The following is a 26,416-nucleotide window of genomic DNA, read 5'->3' as shown; positions in this document are numbered from 1 at the left end:
AGGGAATTGCCTCCCTGCTCTGCCTTGGGCTTGGCTCGCCTTCAAACTGGGGGAGATGCTGCTGGCAATCAAGGGGGGACAAAAGGGGATAAAGCAAACATGTCAGTTGGGGCTGCTTCCAGGGGCATGAGGGAAAAATGGGTCTGTCTGTCCTTGGGGATGCTTCTCCCTTCCTGGCAGCCCTGTGTCCATCCCCTCCTCATGTGGTCAGCTCATGGCATGGACAGGTTAGGATTGCTTAGGGACACAGAGCCTTTAGGATTACTCAGGAAGGGACACAGAGCCTTTAGAATCCCTCAAGAAGGGACTCAGAACTGTTAGGATCCCTCAGGAAGGCACACAGAGCCTTTAGGATCCCTCAGGAAGGCACACAGAGCCTTTAGCATCCCTCAGGAAGGGACACACAGATGTTAGGATTCCTCAGGAAGGGGCACACAGCTGCTCCCTGCAGGGACAGACGGACAGCTCAGCCTGTGTGGTGCACACCCAGCTGGTTCATGGAACATAGAGCTGTGCTGCTCTTTGTGAGACCAGGAAAGAGCAGCCCACAGGGGACACCACAGCTCCCATGTGACCTGCAGATCCCCAGATCTCAGGAATGAGTTGCCTTCATGATAAAAATCTTGTCTTTATGCCCCGGAGCACCAGGGTCCCTCCCTCCCTGCAGGCTGCACCACAGCCAGGCTCACACTGTGATGTCCAGGGCAGTGGGGGATGCTCCTTATTCCCAACCCTTCTCTGCTCTCCGTCATGGATGCTGCTTTTCCAGCCAGTGAACAAATGTGGTGCTTTTTCATGATGGCTTATTTTGCCTGCAGAGCAATGAGGCACTGCAACAGCCCATAAACCCATCCTGAGTCCCTCTGCATTGCTGCTGGACTCTGGCTGTGCAGGGAAGCTGGGCTGGGGCTGCTCCAGCCTCCTTTTTGCTCCTTTAATCACTGGTGGCTGTAGGTGTGTGTGACCATGTTCACAGGGGTCTGAGGATGAGGGAAGAGATGAGGATCTGACTCCATGTTTCAGAAGGCTTGATTTATTATTTTATGATATATATTACATTAAAACTGTACTAAAACAATAGAAGAAAGGATTTCATCAGAAGGCTAGCTAAGAATAGAATAAGAAAGAATGATAACAAAGGTTTGTGGCTCGGACAGAGAGTCTGAGCCAGCTGACTGTGATTGGCCATTAATTAGAAACAACCACATGAGACCAATCCCAGATGCACCTGTTGCATTCCACAGCAGCAGATAACCATTGTTTAAATTTTGTTCCTGAGGCCTTCCAGCTTCTCAGGTGGAAAAATCCTAAGGAAAGGATTTTCCATAAAAGATGTCTGTGACAGGTGTGGGGGTTCACTCATGCTCCTGCCCATTCCAGGGACACTGAGCTGCTGGCAGCTGGAGCTGGGCAGCACCAGGGGCTGCAGGTAAATACTGCTGGAGCTGCAGGCACTTTACCTTCCCTGGACTGCGCTGGAGATAAAGCCTTTTACATCTGTTCCTGGAGGCAGTGCGGGTCTTCCCATTTATTTATTTATTTTCCGATTGTATCTGATACAGCCTCAGCGAGTAATTGAGTGTTTGAGAGTGAAAAATTATCTCTCCGGCTTGGCCCTTATCTTGACAGCAAAGCAGCACTTTTAATTTAATTTTGTTCAGAGCATGTGGGTAACAAATTTCACTAATCGCTCTGCTGTCGCCCTCCGCATGGTAACAAGCCTCTTGTTTCCCAGGAAGCTGAACATAAACACGGAGCTGGATGCAGGCAGGAGGGGGGAGAGGGCTGGAGCTGCTTGGAAAATGAAGATGCTTCTGGTTGTGGATTCATGTGGCAGCGTGGTTTTGTCTCCTGGCTGCAGAGGGTGGTGGGTGTCGCGTGTGATGTTCGGCTGTAGGGGGAAACTGAGGCACGGAGGGGTGTGCCCTGAGCATGGGGAGCTGTTGCAGAGCAGAGATTTGTGTTCTCATCCTGTTCTGTCAGTTTGCATCTATTCCAATAGTAATGGATGGAAGCAAATGATGATTTGGGACTTTTTTTTTGAGGCTGCAGCCCAATTCCCCAATCCCAGCTCAGCCTGCAGGGTGACAATGGGACAGCAGGCAGTGTGGTGAAGGTCCAGCCAGGATGAATAAGTCCTTGAGTCCTTGGGATGTCTCCTGCCAGGTCCTGAGCTCTCCCTGCCACCCTGGCCTCCTTCTCGTTTCTAAAATCAATTTATCTGTCTGCCCAGCCCTCACTTGCTGAGCACAATCCTCCCTGGGCTGTGACTCAACACAAACTATTTCACAGATAATGATTACTTTTTTTCCCCTTTTTTTCCTGTAGGAATAATGTTTTTGCTACACTGTATTGAAAATTGCTTTCCCTTCTTCTCCTTAAAATGAAACCTTCCACTCAGATTTGCCTTTGTGCTTGTATATTGTAAAATTGGGACTCATTTGGAGTGTAAAACAAAAAAAAAAGATCGGGCCTTAATTCCAGGAGAAGTGCTTTCATTGATTTTCATGAAAGAAAATTCCAGTGCAGGCAATATCTACCTTTAAATATGTAGCTGTTTCTTTAATGTGATTTTATCTCAACCAATTCAGCACAGAGAACATGAAAGCAAAACTGACTTCATTGATTTTAATTGTCCCTGCCTAGAGAAATGCAAAAAAAATATAGCAGTGCCAGGAGAGCAAATAGAGTTTGCACAAATTCTTTCCCCCCGTTGCTGTGCCAGAAGGTTTAAGATGTGTGAGCAGGAGAATCTGCCCGTGGTGACCCTGGTGCTGATGGGGCTGGTGGAGCAGCATCCCAGCCTGTGCCACTTTGCTCATCTGTATTTCCCCCTCTCTCCTCAGCTGCTCATTCCTTGCCCAGCCTTCAAGGCTTTGCCTTTGCCCCCTTCCTGCTCTGGGTTGGAGTTTGCTGGTGAGTTCTCCCTGCCAGCTGCAGCAAAATGCCCTAGAGCAAAGAGGAGCACCACCAACAGCTGTATAATGAGGAAATAAATGCATTTATTCAGTACATAAGGCTGTATAACTCCAGGAGCACCTCAAGAGCCGAGGCTCAGGCTGCTGGAGGAGCACAAGAGCTCACTGGGATGCACAGGAGCTTGGTCAATGAGCCCTTGACCTTGCTGTGGGGTCCAGCTGCCCCAGCCCACAGTGCCCAAGCCACTCTTGGCACCCTCCTCCCCCTGACCCACAGCCCAGGGCTGCCTTTCCTCCCTGTGCTGTGCTGGAGGACATCTCAGCTAATTGCTAGAGGATAATTCATAAATGTTAATAGTATTAATCTGATTCAGCATGTGCTCAGCAAGATCTAATCCTCTATAAATCCAGAAGCGACTCTGATCTCACCCTTCTGCTGCACAGTGTGCTGCCTCTCCTCCTCCTTCCCTCATTCCCTTCCTCTGTGCACCCTCTGTGTCCTTGGAGGGGCTCCTCAGGGCTCTCCCCCAACACAGGGGAAGCAGAGCTGCCACTTGAGGGCTGATCCACATCCTGCTGGCTCTGGGATGAGGCTGGAGGCTGCCCAGTGCCCAGGCTGTGAGCCAGAGCTGGGCTGGAGCTGGGGGCACCTTCACTGGGATTTGTCCAGGACTGCAGTGGAGAAGATGCCTCAGGAAGAGGCTGGGACCAGGTGTGATGCAGATGGTGTGTGATGGAACCTGCCTGTGTCTCACCCCATGCCTGGGGGGCTCATTGCACCCACATCCCTCTGCTTTAGAAGGAAGGGGCTCTGGGGCACTGTGTGAAGGCTTGGTGGGGTCAGGGTGCAGCAGAGCTGTGTCTGACTGGAAGGAGGATTTGCCATCCCCATCCCATTTCCGATCCTGTTCCATCCTGTCCCATCTCATCCCAATTTCCCATCCCATCCCGTCCCCATTTCCCATCCTCATTTCCTATCCTAATTACCCATCCCATCCCAGTTTCCCATCCCAGTTTCCCTTCGCAGTTTCCCATTCCTGTCCCTATTGCCCGTCTCATCCCATCCCCATTTCCCATTCCATCCCAGTTTACCATCCTCGTTTCCCATCCCAATTTCCCATCCTATCCCCATTTCCCATCCCATCCCTGTTTCCCATCCTATCCCCCAGAGGGACCATCCTGCTGAGGAAGAGGAGGCTGCAGGGCAGGAGGGGAGGCAGGCAGCGCTGCTCCCTCCCGTGCAGGGCTGCTCCATGTCCAGAGCCTCCTGCCAACAGCCACAGCTCCTCTTAATTGGCGTTTGCCTTGATTGGACACGATGTGTCCCTCGTAGGACACCCAGGGACGTGTCTGTGTGTGAGGCTGTCCTGGAAACGCTGCTCTGTGCTATTAACGAGCCTCTGCTGCAACAGAACCGTGGAGCATTAGGGGAGCCCCATTCCTCTGGCACAGCAGCGACAGCGGCGGGGGCTGGGAGCATCCCTGGGTGTCAGATGGGCTGGGATGAGCTGGCTGTCCCCAGGGGTGCTGCTGTCCTCCAGGAGTGCTGCCGTCCCCAAGCTGGGCTGGGCTGTGATGGGTTGGCTGTCCCCCAGAGGTGCTGCTGTCCCCAGGGATGCTGTTGTCCCCCAGAGGTGCTGCTGTCCCCGAGCTGGGCTGGGTTTGGCTTGGCTGGTCTGGGCTGGCTGTCCCCAGGGGTGCTGCTGTCCCTGAGCTGGACTGGGCTGGCTGTCCCCGAAAATGCCACTGTCCCCCAGGGATGCTGCTGTCCCCGGGCTGGGCTGGGTGTCTCCCAAGGATGCTGCTGTCTCCAGGGGTGCTGCTGTCCCCCAAAGATGCTGCTGTCCTCAAGCTGGGCTGGGCTGGCTGTCCCCCAGGGGTCCTGTTGTCCCCAGGGATGCTGCTGTCCCCTGGGGATGCTGTTGTCCTCAGGGGTTCTGCTGTCCCCAAGCTGGGCTGGGCTGGATTGGCTGTCCCCCAGGGGTGCTGCTGTCCCCCAGGGGTGCTAATGTCCCCGAGCTGGGCTGGGCTGGCTGTCCCCAAGGTGTGCTGCTGGCCCTAGGGGTACTGTTGTCTCCCAGGGATGCTCATGTCCCTGGGCTGGGCTGGCTGTCCCCCCAGGGGATGCTGCTGTCCCCCAGAGGTGCTGCTGTCCCCTAGAGGTGTTGTTGTCCCCCAGAGGTGCTGCTGTCCCCCAGAGGTGCTGCTGTCCCCTAGAGGTGTTGTTGTCCCCCAGAGGTGCTGCTGTCCCCCAGAGGTCCTGCTGTCCCCTAGAGGTGTTGTTGTCCCCCAGAGGTGCTGCTGTCCCCCAGAGGTCCTGCTGTCCCCTAGAGGTGTTGTTGTCCCCCAGGGATGCTGCTGTCCCCAGGCCAGGTGCTCTGCATGCAGCACAGCTCGGCAGGGGTTGCTAAGCACTCCCAGCACTCGCTGTTCTCCCCAGCCCCTCTTCTTCGGGAGCTGGGAATACATTTCCATATCCGAGTGGCCACAGAGCGTTCCCTGCGATGCCATTGTCTCCCGGGGGGTGGGGAAGATTGCAAAGCACTTGGCGTTTAACACCCACATATGGTTAACACCACGGGCTGTGTGCTGATAAAGAGGGGGTAATTAAAGTTTATTTTTTTTTTTTATAGACTAATCTCCCAAGCATGTATTTATGAGCCTGATTTAGAAACAGCGTATTACTGAGAACACGGGATATTTGTGTTGCTCATAAATCCATACGTGTTCTGAACACACCTTTTCTCTTTTTTCTTTTCTTTCTTTTTTTTCCTTTCTTCTCCCCCCTAAATTTAGGCAGCACTGCCAATATTAAGAAGAATTGAGCCCAGAGTTTTGATGGGCTTTTTCCCCCCTCCTTGATTTTTGGGCCGGCAAAGGAAAGTGTACAAAGCAGTGAGTAATTAAATGCACGAGGAAATGATATTTCAAAGGAGACATGGTGCGTTTGGAGGGGCTGTTTGCTGAGTGTTTACACCAGTGCCTTTGAATTTATCTTCATCTTGCAGCAGGTGCAAAATCTTCAGGGGAATGTGGTGCTTTGCAAGTGGTTTCTGAGCAGGGATTCGTGTCCTCACCAGGATAATTTGCGCTGGGGTTTGAGGGGAGACAAAAAAATCCTGGGTGGGGACGGTGGTGGTGGCCAGAGTCCTTCTGACCACGGCATTGGAACCTCCTCTTGTTTGCCAGTGTAATTAAGCCACCCTCAATTAGAGGGAGCATGTCAGGTATGATTCTGCCCTGAAATGGAGCACTTTGCTTTTCCTTTCTGCTTCTCTCTCCTTGGATTTTGTGGGCTGTGGGGAGAAGTTGCTTCTCTCTGGATAGAAGTAATTTATTCCTATTTTTCATCCCGGTGGTGTGCCCTGCCCACTGCTTGGGTGCAGATTCCCTGGGAATCCTCATGGTCCAGGTTTTTCCCTCCAAAACTGCCTGGGTGAGCACTTGGAAATCCACTCACTTTGTTGTAACCTCTCAGAACACTACAAAAACATCTTTGATTAAAGATATAGAGAGATCACCTCTATATCATCTTCCATCCTGGGCTTTTTACCATCTTTCATCTTTACCATCTTCCTCCTGGGCTTTTTGAACCCCACAAGCATTTTTGATTAAACATATAGAAAGATCATCTTAATGTGTGAAGCATTTATTAGGGGAGAGAGATCTGGAGAGTGAGTTTAATCTCAGCCATGCCTGGTTACCATCTTCCTCCTGGGGTTTTTGAACCCCACATGACCCAAACCAGGATTCTCTTGGGTGATGGAGCTCTTAACCATCCATAAAGGTCTTGTATTCTCCACCCAGCTTCCTCCTCTTGGAAAGGACATTGATACCAGATTGTTTGTTGCACCTGGAGTTTCAAATCTGCTCTTCAGGCACTTCCCTGAAAGCCTGGAGATGACAAGGAGAGGAGGGAAAGCCCAGGCTTAGCCAGGCCAACCTCTCATTTGTGTGGCATTGGGTTTATTTGGGGCTGCCTGAGCTACTGAGCTGGGTTTGGATTCTTTCCCTGGGCTGAAGAAGGAAGGGATCAGTTTGTGTCACCTTTGGACCAGGGTGCAGCCCTGGAGAACCTGCTAAGGTGGGTTTGGTTAGCTGGGCCTTGCTGAAAATACATTTGCTTATGGTTTTAAAGGCTTGGAGAGAAGCTGATTATCTCCAGATAGATGTTTAAATGCAGCACAGCAATGCTGGAGCATCAGTGGTCTGCAGAGCAGGGAAAGAGATGGAAAACAAAAATCCCAGTCCCTCTCTTTAAGTGCTTTTCCAGCAGCCTCCCTTGAAACCTGGCAGCTAACTGGTCGTGAACAATAAAGAGCTGAGCTGGAAACCCAATTTCAGCTCGAGCAGAAGCCCCCTTGTTTTGGTTCAGTTGGTCAAAACCAAACATGAGGCACTTGTAGAGGTCAGTGACTAGCAGTGATGGAAATGAGAAAGTGCAGGAGGGAAGGGAGTTACAGGAGACTTGGAGCAATTGTCCCTTTCCTTGAGCAGCCAAGCTCAAACTCATGGAACTGTAAAGGGATTTTTGCTGTTCCAAGCCCCTGTGCTGCTCTCCTCTGAGTAATGGGGAGAGAAGAAGCCACATGGTCCAGTGGGGATGTGAAATCCTAATTCCAGCAGCTCCACTCTGGCTGCAGTTTGGTGAAAGCTGCCATCATACCTGGGATTTGGGCTCTTTGTGGAAAGGGGATAATACTTGTCTCACTCATAAGGGATTTATGATTTAATGTTTGCAAAGCACTTTAAGACCCTGGATTGAAAGGTGATTTATAAGGGTGAAATCCAGCGTTGTCTGGTCCATTGTATATTTGATTTCGTCCACTTATCCTCATGGGGGCTTTTTTCCCTTCCTTTTTTTTCCCCTTTTTTCTCCTCCTCTTTTTTACTTTTTTGCATTCGTGTCATAACTTCTAGCCAAGCAGGGGTTGTGGCAGGCACAGTATGCCCAGCAAGAGGAGGAATTTGCCTCCCATGGAAGTGCTAACTTATGCTGATGATATGAATAAAGATTGGAAAAGAAAAAAAGAGGATTGCAAGGTGAGGGGCACAGAGTACTGGCAGTTAAGCTGCGAAATAGGAGTGGGATGGCTGTTTAGATGATCCATGCATAAGGAAAGATGCTTCATAAATAATCAATTTACTTGCTCCTGTTGGTCTCAGTGATGGGGGGATTTTCCAGCAGAGCAGCCACTTCTCCTGTCCTACAAACCCTGACTGGAGCATTCCCTGTGCAGGCTCCAACCTGGGGATGCTGTGGTGGGGCTTGGTGCCCTGCCTGGGAGGCAGAGGTTGTGCTGAGCATGAGGTCCTGCCCTGGCCCCAGCACCTCCAGCTTTAGGCAAATCAGAGAGTGTGCAAGGGGTGACTTGGATCCATTTCCAATTCAGTTTTCAAACTGATAATTTTTAAATCTCACTTTGCTGATGAGGTGACGAGGGCTGGGGTGCAAGTAGGGAGAGGCTGCTTCCAAAAATCAAGAGGTGTCCTCACCTGAATGCTGAGCAGGGCTGTGGGCAGCTCTGCCAGCAGCTGGGTGATGTCAGTTCACACCAGAATGGGCCGTGCAGCCTCTGGGCTCATTGCTGGGCTGTGCCCTCTGCTTGCACACTCTCCAAGTGGTGCATCCAAAGCCCTGGAGAAGGAACCTTGTGAGGTGTTTGTTGTTATCGTGGAGCAGAGCTGGGTGTTGCCACAAAGTGTTGGATGAGGGAGGATGCAGTGCAGTCAGAGCAGCAATGGGGCAGCTCCCAGCTCCAGGGGGATCAGAGGTGCCCCAAGGATGCAGATTCCAAGCACTCCTTGCTTGAGCAGTGGAGACCTGATGGTAGTCTGGGACAGTTCATGGTCATCTCCATCAGTAGAGAGGGTCTCATTTGGGCACCTGACATTCCCACCTGACATTCCCAGTCTGCATCCAATAAGAGCAGCTGAATCTTCAGGGCCAGCCAGGTCTCCCTGTGCTTCACAACTTCCCCACATTCCCTATGAATTCTGGGGATCCTGTCCCACCCAGCTGCTGTTGATGGTGATTCAACCTTCTCATCCAACTCATCTCTACAGCCACAACAGCCCTATTTTCCACAATACCAGCAGTTTCACTCCTCACTCTACCAGTTCTCTCCTTACTAAACTATCCTAGAGGTAGCAGGATTGGCAGTAAAGCTGCGAAATAGGAGTGGGATGGCTGTTTAGATGATCCATGCATAAGGAAAGATGCTTCATAAATAATCAATTTACTTGCTCCTGTTGGTCTCAGTGATGGAGGGATTTTCCAGCAGATCAGCCACTTCTCCTGTCCTTCAAACCGTGGTTGGAGCATTCCCTGTGCAGGCTCCAACCTGTGGATTCTGTGGATCCAAGCCTATGTCTTTGTGCTCCTACTGAGCCTCTACCTACAAGAAAATATCCAACTCTCAGTGGCACACCAAGCACATTCCTATCACATAGTAGACCCTAGCCCCTGACCCATGCTATGAGCAGCCACTGCTCTCCTAATCATCTCGGGTCCTGCCCCACAGGGTTTCACAGTGTGTTGCCAAGCCAGCCAATATTGACAAGAAGTGATGGTGGTTTCAGCAGGGGAGCACTGCTGGTGTGATGAGTGATTCCAGGGAGGAGAAGTTCTCTGGGGCAGGGTCTATACAGGGCTTTGAGCAGGTTTTTTTGAGAGGTTCCCTCCTCTAGCCAAATGAAACCCCATGCAAAACAAGGTGTGATGGGAACCCCGGGGTGTGCAGACCCTTCTTGATCTCCCATCCTTGTTCTCCATGCCTGCCTTCCCCATGCTGATTCTCCCTGCCTCTGCTGACAAAGCCCTGGGTGCAGCTTTCCCTTCTGGCCCCCCACCCCACCCACGGCTGTGTGTGCCTTGCAGGTTCCATGAAGAGCCCCGTGAACAAGACGGCGCTGACGCTGATCGCGGTCAGCTCCTGCGTGCTGGCCGTGGTGTGCGGCTCGCAGCTCTCCTGCCCGCTGACCGTCAAGGTGACGCTCCACGTCCCCGAGCACTTCATTGCTGATGGTAAGACACTCCTGTCGTGGCATGGCATTCCTGTTGTGGTAATAATTAGCACTGACTCCATAATTCCAGAAGGCTGATCCACCACTTTATTATACTATACTTGTTAAGAAACCCATCGCTGCGGCATTCGCATTCTCTGAAAAATCCCTTTGCCCAGGGTTTTTCTCCTGGGAAGCTGAGAGGCTTCAGAGAAAAAAAGAAAACAATTCTTATCTCATTTGCTTCTCCTGTGCTGTGCTCATGTGGAATGTGTTTGGAGATTGTTTACCCACAGGTGATTGTTCCATTGCATTCTGCTGGGAGTTGTTTTCACTCTTTGGCCAATCAGGGCCAAGCTGTGTCAGGACTCTGGAGAGAGTCACAAGTTTCCATTATTATCATTTTAGCATTCTGTAAGTATCCTCTCTGTATTCTTTAGTATAGTATTCTTTGATATAATAGAGTATAATAAAGTAATAAATTAGCCTTCTGAGAATATGGAGTCAGATGCATCATTCCTTCATCAGGGCACCCCAAATATACAATACATCACCCTTACAGACTGTCTGATACAGTCAGACCAGATTGGTCAATCCATCCAAACACCATCACCATTGGCCAATTAAGAAACCACCCTTTGGTAAGCAAATCTCCATAACACATTGCAATGTTCAAAACAGGTGCAGCAAGTGAAGATAAGAATTGTTTATTATTCTTCTCTCTGATCCTCTCACAGCCTTCCCCAGCCTGGGAAAGTTGTGCCTTGCTCTCTGTGATCACACCCTCCTGCTTCCCCTCTGGGTATGTTTGGGACATGGAGATTCCTCTCTTTAGGAATGCCCCAGCTGTGTTTGACTGCAGGGATCTCCCTTTCCACAAGCACATCTGCGAGCCCGAGGCCAAAATCTCAGTCATGTCAATTAATATTATCGTTGTTATCATTGGTGCTAATTGTGTCTGATGGATATTTCTGTTCTCCTCCAAACTCGCTGAGGAGCCCTGGGAGCTGCACAGACAGGCAGCAGCAGAGCTGTTTTGTCCTGCAGCAGCAGAGCTGCTCATCCCAGCCTTGCAGCAGCATGGAGGGAAATTGCTGGGGTTTGAGCAAAGGCACAGATGCTTTGATGAATTAGACAAGTGCTGCTGTCACTATTTATTGCTTTCTCCAACTGGGCTCCTTGCATTTGTTGTGTTTCACTGACCTTTTCTTTATAATGTGCAGTGAGCATCGAGTGCAAGTTTTCAGTAACATGAGGGCAAATTTCATTTTCTTCCAGCAGACAGGACCCATTATTCAGTCGGTTCCAATTCCTCAGCTCCTGCACTCGTCTCACTGCTTGGGGCATGCAGAGGGGGCACTTTCTCTCTGCCAGAAACGTGCTGCATGCAGCCAGTGCATCACCAGCTGCTGGGGTGTCCTGGTGCAGCCAGCTCTGGGACAGCCCCCTGCTTTGGGAGCTTTGGAATGGAGAGCAGCTCTTGGGGGATTGTTATTTTGGGGAGGGGGAGATGGTTAAAGACACACTGTGACAGTGGTCACTGGGGTTTTCAGGTTAAGGGAGAGATGAGAATGTTGACTCTATTCAATATTCTATGAGAATATTGACTTCTATGTTCAGAAGGCTTGATTTATTATTTTGTTATATATATATTACATAATAACTATACAAAAAGAAAAGAAGGACAGGTTTTCTCAGAAGGCTAGCTAAGAATAGAAAAGAATGAATAACAAAGATCTGTGTCTCGGACAGAGAGTCCAAGCTATCTGGTCTGTGGTTGGCCATTAATTGTAAACATACAAGATGGCCCAATCACAGACAAAACCTGATGCATTCTACAGCAGCAGATAGGTATTGTTTACATCTTGTTTCTGAGGCCTCAGCTTCTCAGAAGAGAGAAAAATCTCAAGAAAAGATTTTTCACAAAAGATGTCTGCAACAACACACAGTGGCATGAGACCTGCAGGGACCAGTGGAGAGGGGTTGAAATCATCACCCCATTGCAGAATAGGAGTCACCAGTGTGTTTGAAGTGAGATTAGCCCTGCTAAGAGTGGTCTCTGGGTAGCTGGGACAGCCCAGGGGTCACAGCTTGTAGGAAAGAGGAGGAGAGCATCTAGTTTGTGTTCACACATTGGAGGAACTGAGCATGAGTTCAGTGGAGTGGAGACATGAAGATAACATCAAGGTGTGGATGCCCCATCCCTGGAAGTGTTCCAGGCCAGTTTGGATGGAGCTCTGAGCACCCTGGTCTGGTGGAAGGTGTTCCTGCCCATGTCAGGAGGTTGGAACAAGAGGATGTTTAAGGTCCCCTCCATGCCAAACCATTCTGTGATTTAGGGATTTGAAACAGGGGATTTGTTTATACCTTGACCTGTTTCTAAAAGGTTTTAATGATTGTCCAAGCCACACATGAGCATTTGAAATCTTCACAGATGGTTCCAAGTAGCTGGAGAACAAAAACTCCTGCACTTGGGGTATTAGGTTCCTGCAATGCTAATCTGTGTCCCTTAGGAATGGGCACTGGACAGTTCAGCACTTGGACTAGGAGCTCACACTGGTTCTGGTACTTGCTGAAGGTCAACCAGGAAGGCAGGGATGGACACAGGACCTCAGCATTCTGCCCCCAGCTTGTGGTTCTGGCCTAGGAAAGACAGTGTTCCTGAAAAAGAAAATAAAATGCCAAGAGACTCCACAGAATGAAAGTGGAAAGCTGAACCTGTGCTTGTCACCAGGAAAGGAGTGGCAATGCAAATTATGCAAATGCAGGGAACACTCGAATGAAAATGACAATGAAATACCAATAAAGCAGATTAATATCTTTGAAACTGGGGGAAATGGGATGATCTCCAGTCCCGACTTAATGACTTTTCTGAAGAGAAAGTGGCAAGAGGACTGGTAACAACGGTTTGGAGAAGAATTAAAATGAGCTTTGTAATGAAACTGTAAAATATAATTACAAACTGCGAAAACTTTTTAAATATTTTTTATGAGAAACAGTCAAATTCTTCGCACAGAAGCAGCCAAGACATTTTGCAGTGGCTATCACTTTCCCTGAAATCTCAGCATTTTATGTGATGACAGTCTCTTGCTTGGGAAGAGAAAAAGCTCTTAAAGTTTTCCCTTCTTTTTGAATAACAACAAATCCCAAGGCACCACCCAACTGGCAGCAAAATATTACAAAGCATTTAAAGACATCACAGAACTGAGCTGGGCTGGGAAATTTCAATGAAACCCAGGAAAAGTGTGGCTGGATGTGTTTGCCAAGGCTGAGCACCTGCATTTTAATGCTGATGGAGAAGAAAGGACCTGCTCCTCTCTGGAGATCTCCTGTGCGGGATTAAATGTGGTTTTTTACAGGGGGTTGGCATCAGCATCCCTGTGGCACCGAGGTGACAACAGAGCTGACGTGTTTGGCCTGGCAGAGTCTGGGAGCTTTGATCAGTCTTGCAGCAGCTTCTGGTGTGGCACCACGTCTCGCGGGTGTCTGTGCGCGCTGAAATCGTCTGAGTTCCCAAAGCTGTTCCCTTTGGGGCTGCACAGGGTGATAAACCAGGCTCTGAGAGAAGGCAGCCATGGTGCATTCACAGGAGATGTTCCCATTTGAGGGAGTGGTGCCCTCTCCTTCCCTTTTGAAATGTGGGATTTTCAATAGGCACCAGGAGCCAAGGAAAAGCTGAAAGCGGAGCTGCTACCGGCACCTCTGCAGGAGGAGCCAAACAAAGGCAGAGGCTGAAAGAAATCGCTCTCCTAGATGATGAGAACTCAGCTTTTAAGGAAACTTTAAATAGATGCCAGCCAGTTCTAGCGTGCCAGCAGCCAGAGCCAAGAAAAGAAAGAGGGGGGAAGCCTCCCCAAATGTCTCCAGCTTTGGAGAGGAGCTGCAGCAAGAATGGTGTTAGAGAAAGCAGCTCCAGAGCCTGCTGGAGTGGCAGGGTGGGAAAGGGGAGGGGAAGGACTGGCACCAGAAGCCAACTGGCAGCCAAGCTGGGAGGATATATATTCCAAGCAGCAGTTCTATAATAACCAGCCTGTCTCTATTGCCCTTATTTCTCCCTGGGTTTGTTTTCTTCCTTTTGTTCATTTGGTGGGGCGCCCCTGCCTCGCTCCCTGCTGAGCAGTTATTGCCTGGTTTGCACAGCTGCTGTGCCTTCACTTCGTGGAGCAGCTGGATCAAGGAGAGCCTGCCAGGAGCTGGTGGGGAGGGCTGGGGCCTCCTGCTTCCCAGAAACGAGTTGGTGCCTCTAAATCCTCTCTATTCAAACACAGTGCTTGGAGCATCATCTCCTCCCTTCTGCTGCTCCAGGGTTTGTGTCTCAAGGCAGCCCTTGCCCGTGCTGAGCAGGAGGAATTGCTCTGATTTCAGAGGTGCCTCAGATTTATGGAAAGAACTGTAGTGGCTTTTATGAGGATATGGAAATGCAAGGCATTATTTAGAGGACCCTTTAGCTGTGTCAAAGGGGGGGAAGAAAGGAAAGAGAGTCCCTCCATCTGAGTAATAAAACCTCTTATGAATATGGGAGCCACTCAGCTCTACATTCAATAGTTGGTTTTTTGGCTTTGTTTTTTTTCTTGTAGGTAATAATTCAAAAAAGTAGAGCTGGAGCAATGGGAACGGCTTGCAGGGAAGGCAGGGTGGAGGAAGATACTCTGGAGGGCTCAGCCTGGAGTACGTCCTTGCTGCACAACAGTATGAAATATAGTATCAATTAAAGCTTCCCGTTTTTACAGCCTGTGAGAGGTTATATACGGTGTGGGTGGATGTTTGTACTTTAGCGGGAGAGGTGGGTGAGATCCTCCAGTGGTGCAGAGGGAAGCAGGAGCTGCCTTTAGTGAGGGGCTTGTAGGGCTTTGTTTGTAAGTGGAAATAAAGCAAAGGGCATAAAGCAGGTTTTTATCAAAGACATTTCAGGGCATTTGCAGCCTTCTGCCCTCTTCTTCTGAGATGTGTGCCAGGGAAGTTGTGGTGATCCCTCTGCACCTTGCTGGGCTGTGGTATGGGGTGCACAGAGCTTGGGGTGGGCAGGCAGGGATCCTCTGTGGGATCGGAGCATGGTGTGGGCAGTGTCCCCACCCTGATGAGCTGCCCGTATGTTGGCTCTGTCCCTCCTGCAAGTGTGGATTCCTACCCACAGGGCAGGATGAACACTGCCCTGAGAGCAAACCCAGCAAAGCCAAGAGGCCAGCTGAAGTGGAATTTCTACTCAAGACCGTGTTTTGTGTTGGAGCATCTGACAAGATGGCAGAGAGAGGTGGAGGGAGCTGCTTTTTGTTTATTCTTTTAATCTCTGTGCATCTGTGTCTGCCTGCCTGAGCGAAGCCGTGCTGTCCTTGCCACGCAGCTGATCAGTAATTGTTTCATCTGCAGATTATTTCCTACCTTCCCCCACCACTGTTTCTTCCAAGATGCTGCTGAATTGGATGCTGCTATTAGCAGCCTGTGTTAATTTTCCCTGAAGACTGCTCTGCTGACTGCAATTGTTGGGACTCACAACAACTTCTCATTTTGGTTTTAATTAAATGTGTTGGTTTAAACTGTTTGTTTTTGACATTTCCTGCTCAATCTTCTGCAGCTCTTGGAGGTGACCGAGCATTGCCTCGTGCCCTCAGGGCACTCAGGATGTGCTGTATGTGTGCTCACACAGAGATGAGCCATGGGAGGTGGGGGACTGGCTGTGCCCCATCCCCTTTGGCAGCAAGAAGAAGCTGGACACACTCTCTGATTTTCAGGTGAAGCTCCCCAGGTTTGTACCAGGATGGAGAAAGAGATCTGGTCTCAAAGCTGCCTCAGGTCAGACTGGGTAGAGCTCTGAGCAATCTGGTCCAGTGGAGGATGTCCCTATCTGTGGGAAAGGGGTGGAATGAGATGATCTTTAAGGTCCCTTCCAACCCAAAGGACTCTGTGATGCTGTGATCTTTTCAGGCTTTCAGAAAGATTCTGAATTTGGGGTTTCCCATGTTCACCAGCTGTTCCCAGATCCATATTCCCCTCTGAAATCAACAGAAGGAACTGGTTTAAAATATTTTTTTCTTGTGCTGTTTTCTCCTCCCAGGGTTTTTGCTCTCTGGAGACCTGGGTCAGGGCTCTGACAGAAGCAACACTTTCTTGCAGACTCAGTGTCACGTCTGGCTGCTCCAGGCCCTGTGTGTTTCATGTAAGGTGGCCATGTTTGGGGGCAGCTTTACAAATTGCATTTTATTCCAGCAGCTCGTAATCAGCAGGGTCACCTCGGTGCCTGTGTTACAGCTCACTCCTGCTCCTGTGTCTGCTTCCCTGGCAAGAAAATGTGAGCAAATGGCTGCAGTGTTACCAGACATGAACTCTAAATATTAACATCAATTTATGAACTGTATCAGCGTGGATCAAAGGGATTCCAAGACGGTTTTACAGCACGAACGCTCTTTGCATGAAGAACTAATCAGCTTCTGGAGGCTGAAGTACATCATGTTTTTATCGTGCCTTTGACAGGCTGGTGAACCTGCTCAGCTGCTGCCCAGCTCCCCAGCCCTGTGCCTGCCAGAGGCATTCCCAGCTCCTGGGGCAGGGAAGCCAAATGTTCCTCTGCAGGATTGACTGGAGCAAAGCCAGCAGGATTGGCGTTGGATTGGCATTGGATTGGTGCTGGCATTTGGACGGTGTCAGCAGGTGTGACAGTATTCACAGGGGTCGCAGGTTGAGGGAAGAGATGAGAATGTTGACTCCATGTTTCAGAAGGCTGATTTATTATTTTATTATATATATTACATTAAAACTATACTAAAAGAATAGAAGAAAGGATTTCATCAGAAGGCCAGCTAAGAATATAATAGGAAAGAATGATAGCAAAAGCTTGTGGCTCGGACATAGAGTCCGAGCCAGCTGATTGAGACTGGCCATTAATTACAAACATCCAACATGGGCCAATCCCAGATGCACCTGTTGCATTCCACAGCAGCAGATAATCATTGTCTACATTTTGTTCCTGAGGCCTCCCAGCTTCTCAGGAGGAAAAATCCTAAGGAAAGGATTTTCCATAAAAGATGTCTGCAACAAGCAGGAGCTGCTTAAGAGCTGGGACACGTTGAATCCTGAGAGATGCCCCCTCCCCACAGGGGTGGGCACCTGCTGAGCTTTACCAACACCATTTACCCTCTGCTTTGGGAGGGATAGCACATCTTTGATCAGCCAACCTGCTCTCCCTCCCACAGATGGAGACGCAAACATTGAATTCTGCATTCATACAACGAGCTTATCACAGCTCTTCTGCGCTTTGTGATGTGATCAGATTTGGGCTGGATTTCCCTGAACCCTTTTCTGATATCTGGAGAGCATCACTGTTAGAGAGCCCCAGGCTGCAGCATGGGAGTTGGGAGATGCAGAGCATTAAGAAGATTTTTTTGGTTTTTTTTTGAGGAGTCTCATTTCTGTCTCAGCCACTGCTGGCCCAGATGGCTTCTGAGGACAGAGCTGTGCTCTTACCAACACCTCCACAATTTGTCTAAAGCTGCCATGGGAGATCTCATGGCAGCATGAGCTTGACCACAAGGCAGGGTGGGCAGATTCCTTCTTGCTTAAGTTTCGGAGAAGTTGGCTGAGCCATCACCTGCCTTATAAATACATTTGTTGTTTGTCAGGAGCTCAGCCCTGGAGAAATCAAGACTGACTGACAAGAAAACCCAAAGAGACCGTCTGTCAGAATGATCAAGGCAGTGTAATTTAACACTTAAATTGTAGCCCTGCTCCTCCCACAGGAAAGGTGGTGCCACTTTGAGCTGTAATTGCACACAGACATGTACTGCTAATTGACTTCTGCTGTGCCAGGGTGGAAAAGCTCTGGCAGGATTAATGGTGTTCCAAGGGGATGGAGGTCTCCAGGTTTGATCATCATTGGGTTGGGTGAGAGCCCATGGGTGCAGTTCATGTGCTGAAAATACACCCTGGAGTCAAGCACTGTGAGATATAAACTGTGAGTGCTTCAGCTGAGGGAGGACTGAATGAAAGATGTGTCTATAGGCTTGTGTTGTTTTATAATCTTTCTATCATAACTTTCTGTTTAAGAAATTCACCTTGTTCAAAGAGAGAAATAGTTAAAAAAAAAGAGTTAAGAGGGTTGGTTTGGATTTTAACCTGGCGTGATGCTGTCCCTGGATTCAAACTAGACTATAGAACTTAGAGTTTGACTTAAAACTATTTAAATTATCCCCAAATCACCTGGTTTTGCACTGGGCAGGAGAGGGATGGTTAAGCTGAGCACTGTGTTACTCTGTGGGTGCAGTCCTGCCCCAAATCACATTTCCTTGCTTAAGTCAGTACACGTGTGTCCTGGGCACCCAAAGTCTGTGCAGCTCTTTGGCATTTTCTGGGAGAAATTTCAGAAGCAGAAGTTTCCATGCCCTGGGCCCAGGACAGGATAAGGAGAGCTGATCAAGGGGAAGAGCTGATAGGGGAGGAGTTGTCTCTTTGGGCAATGTTCTTTCAAGTTTAACAAGGGGAAAAAACGGTTTCTAAAGAAATCAAATAGGGTTATTCTTTGTACCTATAGAATGAAGCCAGAGGGATCATCTTTCCTCTAGTGTTTATAAAAACTGTCTGTAACAGGATTAGAACTGTATGATAGCATAGGGCTGGATACATTAATAGCAACCTATAGTATGACCTCCCATTGCTTCCCAACACAAAATACTGATTTTAGATGAAAAGGAGTTTTGTTGGGCCAAGAAACAGTGAATGGACCAACGATGACAAAAAAAGAGCAGAGGGAGGAATAAATAGATGTTCTTTAAAAAAAAAATTATATTTTGATCTTTTGCCTTGAAAAGAAAGAGAAAGGAAAAGCCAAACCCTTTTGGCTGCCTTTTGGGTGCTTTGTTCTTTTCCCTTGTTAGATATCTCTTCTGAGCTGTTTTATCCTGTTGTGTTCTTGAAAATGATTTTTGAAATGTCAAAACTTCAAGCCTCTTTTGTCAGGGCTTAAGCAATTCCACTGAACTTTGAAGGAGACCCCAGCATGAGAGACATGAACTTCTGACGCTGCCTTAACTCACCCAGCTTTGATCAGTGCTGGGGAGGGAACGGGGAGAGTGGAAAACACACACATGCACAGAAACCCAAACAAATCAATCCCCTGAGGGCTGCTGGACCTTGTGGAGCTGGGAGGGGGCTGGAGCTGTGTCCTGGTGTTCACCACACTGCTCCATGGCATTGGCTGGCTTGTAATTCCAACAGCATTTGAGGGATATGTCCTGGTATGGGGTATTGTATTTGCAGGGATGCCCCAACAAAGGCAGGAATGATGCATCTGACTCCATGTGCTCAGAAGGCTGATTTATTACTTTATAACACTATATTATATTAAATACTATACTAAATGTATTAAAGAATACAGAAAGGATACTTATAGAATGCTAAAAAGATAATAATGAAAACTCGTGACTCTTTCCAGAGTCCTGACACAGCTTGGCCCTGATTGGCCAAAGAGTGAAAACAACTCCCAGCAGAATGCAATGGAACAATCACCTGTGGGTAAACAATCTCCAAACACATTGCACATGAGCACAGCACAGGAGAAGCAAATGAGATAAGAATTGTTTTCCTTTTCTCTGAGGCTTTTCAGCTTCCCAGGAGAAAAATCCTGGGCAAAGGGATTTTTTCCAGAAAATGTGAACGCCACAGGTATGGTGTTCCTGGAGGTGGTGCTGGGTGCAGAGTTGTCATTTTGTTTCTGTATTCACTTGGTTGGTTGATGGCTGCTTTACCTGAGACCTAAATATCTCCATTCAAGGGAGATTTCAGCAAGGCTTTAGTGGGAAGCTTGAAATTTGTGTCAAGGAGAACACCTGAGAGATTGGCAGTGAGGACAGCAGGGTGGACAATCCCTCCAGTGTCTTCAGAGTGTCTGTGCTGGGACCTGCCCTGGGGAGTGCAGCTGAAGGGGGGCTTCAAACCGGGTGTGGAGGTGATTTAGTAGGGTCTGAGGTCCTTGAGGAGGGTTTTAGGAGGCTGGTTTGTACTGGGTTCCACCCCCCTTTAAGTCCCCCATCACTTCCCTTCCCTCCATCCAGAGACTGGAGTTGTGGAAAACAAATCCAGCTGATGTTCCCAGCAAGCTGAAGGTGTTTGAAACAGCTTTTGATTGGAAAAATGTTTGTTCTTGGTAGTTTCTAAAAGGATTTGTTCCTCAATGTGCCCTGAGCTTTTCAAGGTGGTTTTGATATGTACACGACGGTGACTTTTGAAAAACTGTTTTCTGTGTGTGGATTCTTTGAAAGCAAAGAGAAAAATTTTGTGAAAAGGCTTTGAAATCATCAGAATTTTAGCTTTCAAAATATTTGTAGAGTGCCTTTTTTCTGTTATTTATTTCACAGGCAAGCTATAAAGGGATCAAGGTTGGGGTGTTTGTTTGTTTGTTTGTTTGTTTGTGTTTTCAGTGGGAGAGAAGGTGATGAAGGTGTCTGTGAATGTCTCTCAATACATTGCCACACATTCCGCTTCAGAGATGTGAGAAGTTTCCTTGCTAGAAGTTGTTCCTTCCCTCCTCTGAGGAAGGAAAGGGGAGGAAGGAGGTAAAGGAGGAAGAAAACTAAAACCTTTAATTTCCCTGGGTTTGGTTTTTTCAGACTGAGGTAGAAAAACCTCCATTTTGCACTGAGCCTGAATTTTTGGATTGAGAGCTTTTCACTGCTGCTTTTCGAATAAACAAACAAACCAACCCCCATAAAAACCTGATAATGAGGATGACTTCTCAATCAGACTTACTAAAATCAAAATAATTAATCTTCAACATACCTGGAGCCAGAGAAGGGGCTGGAGCAAAAGTCTGATGAGGAGCATCTGAGGGAGAAAAGGAGGCTTGGGGGGGAATCTTCTCACTCTCTACAACTCCCTGACAGGAGGGTGGAACCAGGTGGGGTTTGGCCTTTTCTCCCAGGGAACATTTAGGTTGAATATAAAGATTCTTTAGGTTGAATGTAAAGATTTCTCTGATTTCTTCAGAGAAAAGGGTTGTCCAGCCCTGGCACAGCTGCTCAGGGCAGTGATGGAGTCTCCATTCCTGGAGGGATTTAAAAGGTGTGTGGATGTGGCACCAGGGGACATGGCCTGGTTGCCTTGGCAGAGGAACAGTGGGATTTGATGATCTGAGAGGTCTTTTCCACCTGAATGATTCCATTTTGGGGATCTCCAGAGGTCACCCCTCCATCACCCACCTGCCTGTGGAGCAGATCCTGGACCAGGATCCTCTGCCAGCTTCATCCCTCTGGGTACCAATGACGCGTCTGGTTTGTGTCGGGTTTACTTCTGTGACTTCCAAGCTGTATTTTAACCAGAAGTGGGGTTCATTAAGTAGGGATTTAATCAAGAGCTGCTGGTTTTGCTCTTCAGTCCTTGGGTGCAGAGGGAGTTGTCTGTATCTGAGTCTCAAAACAACCCTACGTGCTTCCCAAGCCTTGCTCTTTATTAGGGAGCTGCATAAATCAGGAGGAAAACAAAATTGACAGGTTACTACTTAGACACCTACATGTAAATAGTAAACACTCCCAAAGGGTGCAGGATGCATTTCTGTTTGGGAAAAGAAGCCAGCAATTGTTGTTATTGGTATGTAAGGCTATCTTTAAAAATTCATTGAAAGGAATAATTAGGGGATAAAACCACATGGCTCTAAGAAACTTCTTTCTGCTCAGTGTTTCTCTGCTTTGCAGTGGTGCTGGGGGGTTTACCCAGTGATTTACTGCTGCCTTGTGTCTGATTGAGATGTATCCTGCAGCCTTGGTGGGGCAGCCCCTGCCTTGCTGTGTCTCTGATGTCTAATTCTCATTTGCTTGAGCAGTCAGTAGCTTGGCAGCCTCCACTGGCTTTGAGGGTAGACATGTGTCTGTGAATGTGTTTATGGTATATAAACACTCTGAGTGTCAAAGACCCAAGTTTATGGGAAATTAGGGCTTGGATTTGGCTGGTGCTGAGATCTTGGGATGCCTGAAAATGAGGTCACTCACCGGGATGCTTGACTCGAGGCTCTGCTTGTTTTATCCTTTGCATGGCTAATGCGGTGCAGGATGAGGGTGAGAAGAGCTCCCTCTTGCTAAGCATCAGGGATCCTCTTCAAAAGGAGATCCAGAGTTTGTGTTCAAGCAGGTTCACGTGGGGTGGCTGCTGCTGCAGGCTCATTGTCCTGCTTTTTTAATCTCTTGGCTTTCATCAAAGTATGATGGTGCTTCAAAGAACGGTGTCCTAGTCCTTTACTAAGGGCCATAAGCCTTACAGTTTCATGACAACAGGCCCTGGATCTGTAGGCTTGCTATCCCTGGGTAATCTCTGAGAAGGATTTCAACATTCAGGCAGCGGTTTCAAATTTTGCCCACGTTGCGAGACTTAGTGCAGGATCTGACAGCCACCTTTCCACTACCTGGCAGTTCCCCATGCCCACTCCTCCTTGCAGATTTCTTCTCCCCTCTTTTTAGAGGCTTTTACCATGGTGAGTTTTGCAAAACACCACTTAATGGCAGAGGTTTTTTGGCTCCTCTCTGATCTGTGCAGCACTGTTATGGAGGCAGTCTTATAATCAATGTAATTGAAGATCAGAGTTAATGAGGACCTCTGTGCCTGCAAAATCCCCCAAGCGATGCTGGGCCTCAGATGTTAGATAAGGAAATGATTGGGCTGAACTGAAAATCTATTTGGCTAATTAGATGATGCATATTCCCAGATGCCAGTGGGGAAAAATACATTTCACAAAATAAAGAAGCATAAGATTTTGTAAGAAAATATTTTTGGCAGGAATTCGCTTGTAACTCACAGGAGGGAGAGTGTGGGGGAGTGTCTGGTATGAGATAACTCACACAAGAAGTTGTGTGTTGGGCCAATCCACTCACCTTCCACAAAAGGTGAACAGGCCCTGCTGCTGCTGCCCACCTGTGCCCTGAGCTCCAGGTGCCTCCAGGACAATTCCTCCTTGATGCTCTGGTTACAGATCAGAATAATTACACTGGTCCTCATTTCTGCAGAGACCTGGGAATCAAATCCCAGTAGTGCAAGGGCAGAGGAGCTGGTGGTCCATTTGCTGGAGCACATTGCTGTGGAGAAAAATGGTCAAATGAAGTTCTTTGGGACCAACTGTCAGTGATGTCGCAGACATCTTTTATGAAAAATCTTTTTTTTTAGGATTTTTCCTCCCGAGAAGCTGAGAGGCCTCAGGAACAAAATGTAAACATTGATTATCTGCTGCTGTGGAATGCAACAGGTGCATCTGTGATTGGTCTGTGTTGGTTGTTTTTAATTAATAGCTAATCACAGCTCAGCTGGCTCGGACAGAGAGTCCAAGACAGCTGCCCTTGTTATTATTCTTGCTTATTTTATTTTTAGCTAGCCTTCTGATGAAATCCTTTCATCTGTTATTTTAGTATAGTTTTAATGTAATATATATCATAATATAATAAATCAAACTTTCTGAAACATGGAGTCAGATCCTCGTCTCTTGCCTCAACCTGAGACCCCTGTGAACATGGTCAGACAGTGAACTCATTATTATTTTACAGGTCTTGTCATCACAGCAGCTCCTGAAAAGTGCCGAGCTCTGATGCTGGGCCAAAATGCACATTAGGGGTTTTTCTTTCAGATTTTCACACTCACCTAACACACTTTTTTCCCCATTCCCCACAGGCAGCAGCTTCGTTGTGAGTGAGGGGAGCTACTTGGACATCTCTGACTGGCTGAACCCAGCCAAGCTGTCCCTGTACTATCAGATCAATGCCACGTCCCCCTGGGTGAGAGATCTCTGTGGACAGAGGACCACTGATGCCTGTGAGCAGCTCTGTGACCAGGACACAGGTAAGGGAAGCTGGGGGAGAGGGAAACCCTCTGAAAGCTCAGAGATGTGGGGGAGAAGGTCTGTCACTGGGTATTTTGATGTCACTGGGTATTTTGATGGCTCATCTCTGCTTTAGCCTGGTGGTAGGCATGGGGGACTGAGGGGTGCTAGCAGGGTCACAAAGTGGGGACCTCTATTAGCAAAATGTGAAGAAGATGGGCACAAGATGGGGATTTGAAATGGTGGATTGACCAGTTCTCTGACAGCTGCAGGCACGTGGAGTTTATCTGCTTCTCAAATGGGTTGTTCTGCTGTCCAGTCTGGAAAATGTGAATTTACCCCATTTCCATCCCTCTTCTGGCCATTTTCACTGCAGAGCACCACAATTCCCAGTAGTGCCTGCTCCTGCCTGGTGCTTACCTAGATTGGATGTGTCCTCCAACCCTTCCTGGTGGAGTTGTGAGCTCTGCCATCCCTCCTCATCTCTAGGTGAGGATTCTGCTGAGCTGGTGTGCAGCTCCTGCCTGTGGAGCAGCAGCCAGCCCTGCTGGGACCCAGCTGTGGGGCTGGCCAAAGGACAAGTGTCACCTTCCCTTCTGTCTTTGTTGGGTGACACATGGGAGTGCTGCAGTGAGCCAAGAACACAGAGCACAGCAAACCACACAGGGTGACAGGACCTTGCACAAGAGAATGGCTTGGGGACTGCTGGGTTTTTGTGCTGTGACTCACCAGTGGGCTGGATACCTTCTTGGTGGTGTGCAGACAAGTGTCCCTGTGATCCTGCTTTACTGAGTGTCTGAAGAGCATCCAAACCCCATTTCCTTGCAGAGAGGTGCCATCCCAGCTTAGTCCCAGCTCTCCTTGTGAGCCATGAGCTTCTTCACCCCATGTGTGTATGAGATTCATGGCTGCGGGTAAGGATGTTGGTGTCTGGCTCTGCCAGACATTTAAAGGATGGCTCACTCTGGAGAAAGATTTTTCTAAGCCTCCCAAAGCCCCTGACTGTTATTAATGCTTGGATTAGAACAAGAAATACTTCAGAGTCATGAACACCTCATGGGGTGCTGGGGGTGACCCTGTTATCATTCCTCCCTGCTCAGCTGAGATGCAAATACTGAACTTGGTCTTACAAACTAATTTTCCTGGTCAAGACAATCTTCTTAAGTGTTCCTGTTCCTCAAGACTTGTCTGCATGGCTTCAGCAGGAGGGTGATGCTGCATTATTTCCCTGTGTAGAGAGCCCTGGGCATCACTCAAAGCCCCAAGCAGGGCTGGGAAGTGCCAACAGCCACACTGACAGATGGAGGTGGTGCAGGAGGAGGCTCTTCTCATCCAGATGTCACAGAGCAGAAGGATTTTTTGTTTCAGGCATTGGCAAAACACAGCCACCTCAGTGGGAGAGGGGAGATGCACTCAGCTGTCCCCTGGTTCAGAGGAGGAGAGAAACAGCTCTGCCTCCAGCAGAATCCACAAGGACACTGTATGGAGTCAGAGCATGACTGCCCTGCTGGAAAGCCCTGTGGCTCCCCTGGCCAGTCCCATCCTTGGCAGGGAGCAGGGCTGGCTGATCCTGCCGTTGCCTCAGTTGTGAGGAGCTGCTGCTCTTCCCTGCCAGCCCAGCTGCTGCTCCTGCTGTGACCCCGGCTCCCAGAGCAGCTTGTCACTCCTGCTGGATGCCCCACGCTCGAGCAGGATGTGTCAGATCTGGTGTGCAGGGAAGGGAGAGATGCTCATTATCCCGGGAGTTGTGCTGGAGCTGAACCTCAGCAGCTGCTCTGCGCTCCCAGCCCTGGTGCCTGTGGTCCCTCCCTGCCCATGGTGAGGGCAGAGCAGCTTCATCCCAGCCCTCAGGGCCCTCTCCTGGAATCTGTCCTTGGGCTTCTGTTGGGGAAGGTGAAACAGGAAAGCCTTATAAATATGATTGTCTGGCAAAAGATTTTGAGAATATGGAAACTGTAAGTGAGATTGAAATGAAAGCAAGCTTTGAGATCCCTCAGTTACTGAACTACTGGAAAACAATGGTGTGGCCAGCTGAAGGTGATCCCCTTTGGATGGAACAACACCCTCTGCTTGCAGACAGGCCCAAGGGTCAGAGCAGACCCTACAGCTTGGCAGGAGGGGCCCAAAGAGGAGTTTTTAGGGTTTAAAATGTAACACACTATGGTAATGTAGTGATTCTTATAGGCTGTATGTAAATGCTATAGGATTTGTATCTTGTACTAGATCGGTTAGTGAGAATTAGAATATTCAACACAGAAGAAGATTTATGGTATTGTAACCTCGCTCTCTTACCCCCTTTTTACTCTCTTATGCTTTTACTCTCTTACCCTTTTGCTGTCTCACCCTCTCATCCTCTCTCCCCCTCTCTTCTCTCGGGCCTGCTCTGAGCTGTGTTTGGCAGCTCCCAGCAGGGCCCTGCACCCAGGCCCTTTGCAATAAACCCCAAGTTCCAGCCCTGGCTGCAGAGATCTCTCGTCTCCATCCATCCTGACCATCCTACCCCCTGACACTCCTACAGGCTTCTTCCCCCTCTCTCCAACCTGGAAGTGTGCACGTGAATAAACCAGAATTTTTCTCCTATTTCTGCCAGTTGGATCCTCATGGATCGAGCAAGACTGGCTGATGGGGCTGCTGACCTTCACAGCCTAAATCTAAAACTCCCTAAAGAGGCCCAAACTTCACAAGAACTGAAATTAGGCCTTTGGAAGTACCT

The 26,416-nt window shown here is 48.7% G+C and overlaps 1 protein-coding gene across 1 annotated transcript in view; it reads left to right on the top strand.

Moving 5' to 3' along the window:
- ASTN2 (astrotactin 2) overlaps window positions 1-26,416 on the top strand; it is a 358,016-nt gene that overhangs the window by 118,925 nt on the left and 212,675 nt on the right. Inside the window, exons 6-7 of the mRNA XM_059486464.1 lie at window positions 9,799-9,945; window positions 23,556-23,723. Coding sequence (XP_059342447.1) covers window positions 9,799-9,945; window positions 23,556-23,723 — 315 coding nt within the window. The remainder of the gene's footprint in view (window positions 1-9,798; window positions 9,946-23,555; window positions 23,724-26,416) is intronic.

The sequence above is a fragment of the Ammospiza nelsoni genome, chromosome 20 (genome assembly GCF_027579445.1).
Source record: "Ammospiza nelsoni isolate bAmmNel1 chromosome 20, bAmmNel1.pri, whole genome shotgun sequence".
NCBI classification, from domain to species: domain Eukaryota; kingdom Metazoa; phylum Chordata; class Aves; order Passeriformes; family Passerellidae; genus Ammospiza; species Ammospiza nelsoni.
This window is presented reverse-complemented; position numbering and strand designations above follow the sequence as displayed.